The 8,907-nt window shown below is 36.0% G+C and overlaps 1 protein-coding gene and 1 pseudogene across 1 annotated transcript; one reads left to right on the top strand and one right to left on the bottom strand.

Moving 5' to 3' along the window:
- The first annotated feature begins 2,109 nt into the window (after positions 1–2,109).
- Positions 2,110–2,780, top strand: LOC143444266 (small nuclear ribonucleoprotein-associated protein B pseudogene; annotated as a pseudogene).
- Positions 2,781–4,099: 1,319 nt separating this feature from the next.
- LOC143462954 (coronin-1C-like) lies at positions 4,100–7,393 on the bottom strand. The gene is made up of 7 exons (XM_076961319.1): positions 7,287–7,393; positions 6,968–7,064; positions 6,765–6,913; positions 6,386–6,575; positions 6,188–6,216; positions 5,965–6,047; positions 4,100–4,352 (listed from the first exon to the last, which is right to left on the bottom strand). Exons 1-7 carry the CDS (start codon positions 7,344–7,346, stop codon positions 4,100–4,102), a joined length of 861 nt encoding a protein of 286 aa, XP_076817434.1. The 5' UTR covers positions 7,347–7,393.
- Positions 7,394–8,907: the final 1,514 nt, after the last annotated feature.

The following is an 8,907-nucleotide window of genomic DNA, read 5'->3' on the forward strand; positions in this document are numbered from 1 at the left end:
TTTTCAAAAATGATGATATACCTGTTGCATGAAAACCACATTACAATGTTCAATTTTCTCGGAAGGGTATTTTTCAATCAATTTTGCCGGAAAAGTTAATTGGAATTATTTTCATATTTCGGCCAGTAATGGTTAAACGGAATAAATAAACTAGAGAAAAATAAAAAGTTTTAGTTGGTAAGTTTTGCGATAGCTGATTAAGGTCACATTAAGGATCTTCTAATACTGGTTTAAATAAGAAGAAAAAGTGTTCGTAAGTTCTACTATAATTTCGACCACCTTTCAAGTATGAATGGAAGATAATTTAAAATACCTTCAGCTTTTCATTGCTGTTTTTTATTTCTATGTGTAAAAAAAACAAAAGCCAAATATGTCCGAGAATGATGACAATCAGTAAGTTATAATTCGCATTGGTACAAATGCGCACGAAGTAACTATTACCAAATGTATTTCGCAAAATATACGGGTATGAATGTGCACGAAGTAACATTTACCAAATGTATCTCGCAACAAATACGGGTATCAAACTGCACGAAGCAAAAAGTTTGTATATTGGTAAAGGTATATTGGTACGAAGAATGGAATAACAACGGATGATGCTAAAACGGCTCTTGCAGATGGGAACCTCCCCAAATGCAAAGAGTATTCCAAAACGCCGAAACAGTTGCAGGACAAAGTCCAGCAAATGATTCGGCGTTCTTTGATTGATAATTAAGTGTGGAGGCCCAGTTAAACAATATGTACGTTTTATCTATGGGCCTTACATGGCTACGAAGTAGCATGTTTGGCTTATGTGTGGGCTTACTGAGGAATGGCCAAATCATTTAATGCAAAAGAAGGGCCATACATGGCTTTTTTCTGTGAAAATGCAACAACATTTTCATTTCACCATATCTACTTTATCGTGATAACAATGGTAGTTTTTTTTGCATTTCATTGTCGTATAGTATAGTTCAATATTTTTGTATTATTTTTTTCAAAACCTTTGCCTATCTTTGTGTGCGAAAAATGCTGCAGTTTGTAGTTTTTAAAAGCTGAAATAGAAGCAAACAGTGTATTATTATTGTTTTAAAAGGCATTGAAAGATATCGTTTATTTCAATTTAAAACGCATACACATTTACGGTTACGAAATTGCTGTTTTGATAATAACGTTTAAGTAGTGCATGTTGCAAAACAGGATTCTCTTAGCAGTAGGCGAGATTTTTGTAGTTTTGTTCCTGCAAAGCTCCTTAAGCGCTTGATCAATGCTTTTAAGGTTTTCCAAGTAACTGGATAATGTGTGTGAGTTTTTCACTGAAATTAGGTTATGCTGGCTGTTGTTAAACATAGCCTGTAGCGGTTAGGTTAGAGAATGGGTATGCAAAAAGTTGATCCTAGCTATTTTCGGTTTAACTGGAGTTAGATTTAGATTACAAGGTATATTTACTATTTAGGTTCTAAAATTTAGGTTACTCTGTTATAACATTTAAGTTAGGTTGACAAGAAACTGTGAAAAATAGCTTTGGTAATAGCTTGAAAAATAGCACTCCAGGTCAAGTAGCCAAGTCGAAATCAATGGAATCGAATTACGCGGGCCTACTCATATATAGGCTAATAAATACACTGACACAGAAATTTAAACATGGTATTAATATCAAATACCACAAAATAACTAATATATGTTTGCTAAATTCATGTTTTTTCAGCCGACAGTCAGATTTGGTCACAATATTATCTCAAAAATCGAGCAAACTTAACCACAAAATATGTAAAATATAACCTCTTGACAAGCAGCGTGCTATTATTAAAAATCAAAGCTTGCCTTTGATTGAAAATAATTAATATATTGCTTAACCTTAGTCTATTTTAGACACTGTATATTAAGCTGTAAAATAAATTGTGGTATCTACAGTATTATGTGGTGAAGAAATGAAAACATTTACACAAAATTTTATGGCCTAAAATCGGTTTTCTGAAAGTTGACGTGCTTGTATTTTACATTCTAAGAAGGGATTATTTCACTGTAATTTTTTACAGTTCATTGATTCATGTGAATTATTGTGAAAAACATTATACAACAAACATAGTATACCAAAGTTTAGCAAAAACTTTTTTTGTTTTTTGTTTTTCTGACCAGCAAGCTCTGGACATTTACAATGCCACCTCGCGGAGGTTCAAAGTTAAACAATCATATCAATTACCGTATGCGATGCATTCTGCAGGATGGTCGCACTTTCATCGGCATCTTCAAAGCTTTTGATAAACACATGAACCTAATTCTTGTTGATTGTGACGAGTTCCGTCGGATTCGACCCAAGAAAGGTTCCACTGACAGAGAGGAGAAAAGGACTCTGGGGCTTGTGCTTCTACGCGGAGAACATCTGGTGTCGATGTCGGTTGAAGGACCACCTCCATCAGGGAAAGGACTCGGCGTGCCGGGAGGTTCAAGTCGCGGACCAGGCGCTGGACGAGCTGCTGGTCGCGGTATGGGTGGCCCCGGTGGTCCAACGGCGGGATTACAGGGACCTATGCATGGGGTCGGTGGACCAGCCCCGGGCACAATGGCACCGCAGCGGGGCGGTTTTGGACCCCCGCCAGGAATGAGGGGCCCGCCCCCTGGTATGGTCCGAGGTGGCTTTGGTCGAGGCTACAACTATTAATGTTTCAAGCACATCGGCTACTCTCTTCACATCGTGTCAATCATATTCGAAGTTGCAGTGCTGCTTTGCTTGTGTTGTCATAGAGCTGCATTATTACGTGTGCTTCTAAAAATGACCTTTTTCTCGTGTCATGAGTTTTATACGCTTGGGTGACGCCAAGCGAGAATTCCTTTTTTCAATGGAATTTTGACAATTTTGACAATTTTGACAATTTTGACAATTTTGACAATTTTCAACAAATTTGACAACTCAATGGGAGTGACATTTTTATGTTGTCGTTGTGCGAGTGAGTCGATGATGTTTTTGGAATTATGATGAATACAATAAACGAAATAACCACGAATCACAAAAAAAAAAAAAAAAAAAAATGAAATGATGGATCCGGAAAGTTCCGAAATTCACAAAAAACGTGAGGTGTACTAAGAAATGCGATAATACCCCAAAAACGTAAAAAATGCTGAATTTATTAAATGTTTCACGTCAATTCTGCTGATTGTTGCCGGAAGAGGTGTGAATTTTTTATTGCAGATTCTTAAAGAAGATTTCCCCCTCTTCACTATGGTGACCTTGAAATGAAATTGTACTACAGGCCCTTAATAATGGGCTATATTTCTAAGGACTACGGTTATTTATTACTTTTTATGGTTTTTGAAAATAGGATGTTTTTGGGACTATTTTCACCATTAACTTACTTCGACCAAAACGTTTAAGTACATTTTATTAAAAGTTTCATGCAAAAAGTTTAATTTGTTATATAGATCTCAGCGGGTAAAATAATATACCTCAATTTCAATCAAACAAAACGGCAGCAAAAGTTTCTGCTGGATACGAACACGTGATTGTGATTAACGTGATTGTGATTAACGTAACCAAATGTATCTCGCAACTTATACGGGTGACAAATTGCACGAAGTAAAATTTACCAAATGTATCTTGCAGTTTAGCCTATACGGTCATCAAATTGCACGAAGTAAAAATTACCAAAGGTATAACGAAACGTATAAGGGTAATAAATTGCACGAAGTAAAAATTAACAAATGTATCTCGCAATTTATACGAGTGAAAAGTTGCACGAAGTAACAATTACCAAATGTATCTCGCAGCGAAAACGGGTATCAAATTGCACGAAGTAAATATTACCAAAATTGGAGGTTGTGTTTGGGACAACTAAACTTAGAGGTTAACATTGCGACAAAACATTGCGCGTTATAATAAAGTTAATGACAGTGGAGTGACCAACTGGAACAGCTTCATAAACATTTCAATTGTGTAAAAGGACACACTTGAGTCTGCGCTTGGAACTGTCCAAAAACAATCGCCATTGTTCTGGATCATACGAGGAGATACCCAGTTGTTCGAAAAGACCAGGTATATCGTTGCAATATACCAGCATATTTTCCTCTGAAAAATAGGGAAGAAAGAGTTCTTCTCTTTTTCGAAAATGGAAACCTTTACAGATTAATCTAGAACCTGCTTTTCCTTGAGTCTGGAGGCTAAGAGCTGAGCTTCTTGCTTGGACAAATCTAAATCACGTACTAAGTCATTCAGTTTTGATTGATTAAACGGCTGAACAGCTACTCTGGTTTCACAAGAAGAGTGTTCAGATTCTGTATATGTTCTTTTATACTCCATTTCCATAACCTCTTCCCTTTCCGATTCAATTTCCTCATCTTCAGAAAATGTAAAACCACTAAAGACTGGAGGAAGGAATCTATCATAGTGCGGAACAGGTCGTATAGCTGATGGTATGGTATACTTGGATAAGAAAGCATTAGTCGGCTCTTCCTGCCAACACCTTTCACATTTACCATGCAAAAGTAGCAGTCAGTCGTGTGATCTTGGGGTTCACGCCACACCATTGGAATGCAAAAAGGCAGACTCTTCCGCTTTCCTTTTTTTCAGTCTCTGAGCATTTCTTCGCAGTTATGGCACACAATATGTGGAGACCATTTCTTATCTTGATCGCCAAGATGGATGCCAATTTGCCAAAATAAGCTGGCTTCACGAACGATGTTATATTTCATCTTTGACGAAGAAAGCGTGTACACACCACAGATATAACAAAATGAATCGGGTTTATTTTTGCATTTACGAGTGTAAAATAGAGCTTATAACCTATCCTACAGCATCTATCCGCAATACCTAACTATAATAAAACTGCTTAGCTTCTTCAAACGCCCTTAAACAGCAGTAGGCTACAACTTAAAAGAGCTGAAAGCTTCTATCTGAAACACTGGTACTGTACCATACAGACAGCGCACAATAAATATGAGCCAGAAACGAAAAATTTTGAATTTTCGATTGCATAAAAACTAGAGCATGCATCAAGAAACTGATTGCAGATTTGAAATCAGCATCCGAAGATTGTGTAGAATCAGTTAAAAAATCTCATGCAACAAAAAATAAAAAAAAATTTGCTGACCAGTGATAATTATCTTTGCAGTTCAGCAATAATTTACTGTAGTCGCCACTTAACTATATAAGACATATAAGACATGGTGGATGTAAGCCAACTCTGCGCGATCGTATCATTGTTGCTGTTTTCATTTGGTTGACCTATGGGCTCTTTTTTATGGACGCTGGACGTTTTTGATTTTCAAAGATTTCCGAATTTTTTCTGCTTTTCTATAACTTTTTTTGTTTGTTTTCGTGCTTCGTTTGGAAGTTATTGTTGCTTAAAAGTTAACGCTGTGCCAATATTGCATTCGTATTTCTTTTTGCCTTTCAAAAGAATTGACGCTTCGTATTATACTACATCGCTTGAAGTGCGCAATTGTACCCGAAACTGCATAATGTAACAGTCATTTAGAAAAATAAAACTCCAGCCTTCGAGTATAAAAATGGAATTGCACTTAAGTGACCAGGAATCACACAGAAGTCAAATTTTCTGATAAATAAAATCAAAAATGACAGTTCAACGAGCGAAAAAGAGCTGCCGTTTGCAATGAGCGTCGAGAAGTGAGTTATCGTCGAGTTGCAAAGGCAGTTATAAAAAAACGCCAAACAAAACCGTGTGTCCACTAAACTACATGATTGTCAAACAGCTGATAGTTGGAAAGGGAAGGAGATATACCAGTGACGTAGGTGCCAGGAAATCATTTCAAGGATAAAGTTATTGGCCTTGACCATTCACAATTTTGCCGGATTTGACAATGAGAATATTGACATTGTCATGCTGGCTGCAATAATTTAGTGATGAAATTTGGCCCATTTTACTCTAAACCGAGCGATGGGGCGTACTGGTCCGACAAAGTACCGAAATACATCTCCAAAACTGCATAGTCTTATGGCTGCAAAATATGGCTGAAATCAAATCGACATACCCGGTTGATGAACCAAATTCTAACGTCTGAAGGCAAGACGAGAGATTTCGTTGATCCAGCGCTCGAAGCTGCTTACTTCTGGACTGAAAAACAAATTGTTGATCGTTGTTTTGAAAACGTCGGCCATATTTTTAAGCAGAAAATGGCGGCGGGGAATGCCAGTTGGGCAAAATGAAATTCAATGGGCGACTGTTTGAATGTTTTTACACAAATTTATTTTTACCTTTGTTGTGCATGCAATTGTGTCCCATCCTGTGACCAAGATATAGATTGAACTAAATCAAAGCCAAAATCTTCCTTTCTTAAATAAAAATTCTCATAAAAGTAATGTACATGTATAAGCATACGAAGACATATAATTCCCATGATCATAACTCCAGCTAAATCAGAGCAAGTACTAAGCCATTACAAATTCTGTTACCACACATAGAAATCCCCTTATCAATGTTCCAGATTGAAATTCCACTTTCATCTGCCACAGCAAAAGTGTTGTCAGCAATTGTGTGATGCCTTAACAATTCTGGCCTCTTCTTAAAGCCTGTGAAAGTAGCAACCGGGTTGATTGGTGCAGATTCAGAAAGCCCATTAGACGGTAGCTTCCAAAGTTTTACCTGAGAATAAGGTATTTTACTAAACTAGTGGCACTATCGCACTGCAGAAATACTTCACAAAAATTTATTTTTTTTCAGGTATGTAAAAATGCGTTAAAAACAGAATTGGTACCAGTGGTTCACAATAAAAAGAGTGACAACGTTCATACCGACATCTTTTTGCAAACAACAAAAACAAAGCCTACGCACTGTTGTATCCTGAGACGCAGAAAGTAGAATGTTATGATGAAAGGGTGACCATTCGAGATCAATAACACTATCACTATGGGCAGATAATGTTGGATTTTGCCCCATTCGTCCGGGATGATTCACACCAAATATCCCAATCTTTCCGCTTCCTGTAAAGTGTTTGCCTTAATAACATTTAACAAACAGCCGTATTACTATTTTACCTGCTGAGCTAATGTTGCTAGCTATAAACCTTGTTCCCACTGCAAGACCATTTCCAAAGCAAAGTGGCACTTCGACGGATATGTCGGTGAAACATTCCTGCAAGGAAGTAGAAATATTGATAACAAAACACAAGATAAAAAATAGAACTGTACAGTAACACAATGCAAACAGTGGCGAAGTGGATTTTGTTGAACGTTTCTTCAATTATGCAACATAAACTTCACCAATAGTAATACAGATCAGGATTTAATGTGTGAATTCGATGCCATAAAACTAAATTAAGTTTCAACATAAACTTTCCATGCCACCAATACAAACCTCTTTTTTGGAACCTTTAACAACGCTGTTCTTGTATTTCGAAGCTTTGAACCGATGCATTCTCAAACGGTAAAACGGATACAAAATTCAAGAAAAGCTTAAAAAATAATATCCCAAACTCTCTTTCCTATGCAGAGGAGATGCATAAGTACTCTGTGATTACTTAGTCTGCTAAGTTCACCTGATTAATGCCAATGAAGTAAAAAGTGATTCTGAGAAGCAAACCTGCAGCCTGTGGAGCATTTCAGCCAACAGCAGTTTATCAAAAATATGTTACATCACTTTGATTTGACAACAAATCAAAAATTCAAAGTGGTTGGTTATGATTTTAACTGTTTGTCATTCGTTCATTTCTGTCTCATCTACAACCTTATCACCATATTTTGAGCAAAAAATTGCTAGATCCACAAATGCACTTTAAGGTAAAGAACCATGAGCATCAATCATTAGAATCATGAGCATCAAATCTGTAAGAGTTTCAGACTTACATTATTACATTACATTACATTACTTACATTAGCATTGAACTAGTTAAAAAACCACAGAATTCTTCTATTTTTATCAAATGTTCTTGTATTGTTTTCTGGGAGTAAACGTTTTAAACAAAAACCTTTGAAAGACAAAAGTTTGCTGAAAATTGCAATCCAGCAGTAAATTAGGCTGCATCATAATTGCAGTGTTTCAAATATGAAATTAGTACAAATACATTATGACATGGTTTTAAAATATTAAACTAATTTATCTAATTACCCAAAACCTACACTGGAAACAAAACCACAGATTGATAGTGAAATGCTTGGCATATGTCCATATGTGCATATGAGATGAAAAGATCAATATGTATACAAAATTATTTTATATTCACGCAGTTAAGCTGATTGCAAAAAAAAAAACACAAATAAGATACAAACAATAAATAAACTTCATCTACACATGTAAACAGATCCTGAGCACAATGTCTCATTTTTTAGTGACAGCACATTTATCACACTTTCGAAAAAGAGGACCACAGACTTAGGACCCTAAATTTTTCCGTCCTGCACAACTGAAGTTTCATGGGAAAGTGCCTTCCCGCCTTTTATAAACTAAGAATTTTGACGACTTCCACCTTTCAAGCTCATATGTGAAACAATTTAAAAAAAAAAAAAAACTCAAGTTATAACCATTTTCTTCTCGTTCAAATTTGATATATCGTTATTCAACAAAAGCTTGGAGACGTTCATGCAAACCACATAATTTATGTACACCAAATTCTAAGCCAGTACTGCTAAGTGCTATCTGCTATATGCTACCCTTCCTTGGCTGCGATGCAATACCTGAATATTAATAAAAAGCAATTTTGTATTTATAAACTTTAAATGTTATGGAAAAATAGGTTATACCAGGATAAAAGGAATTGCAAAATGGTTTTTCTAGTGTTTATAAATTGCAAAATATAAACGATGGTTAACTTAGTCATGCAACAGAATATAACACTTTGTGAATTTCCTTTACTTTTGCACTCCCATGTCAGGTTACGAGGAATTATTACATCATAATTTTATTTCTATTGCGTCATAATTCCTTCCCATTCAAGCCTTCATGTCGGAGTGAAAAAATATAGGAGACTACTACTGAAAAG

The sequence above is a fragment of the Clavelina lepadiformis genome, chromosome 1 (assembly GCF_947623445.1).
Source record: "Clavelina lepadiformis chromosome 1, kaClaLepa1.1, whole genome shotgun sequence".
Taxonomy (NCBI): domain Eukaryota; kingdom Metazoa; phylum Chordata; class Ascidiacea; order Aplousobranchia; family Clavelinidae; genus Clavelina; species Clavelina lepadiformis.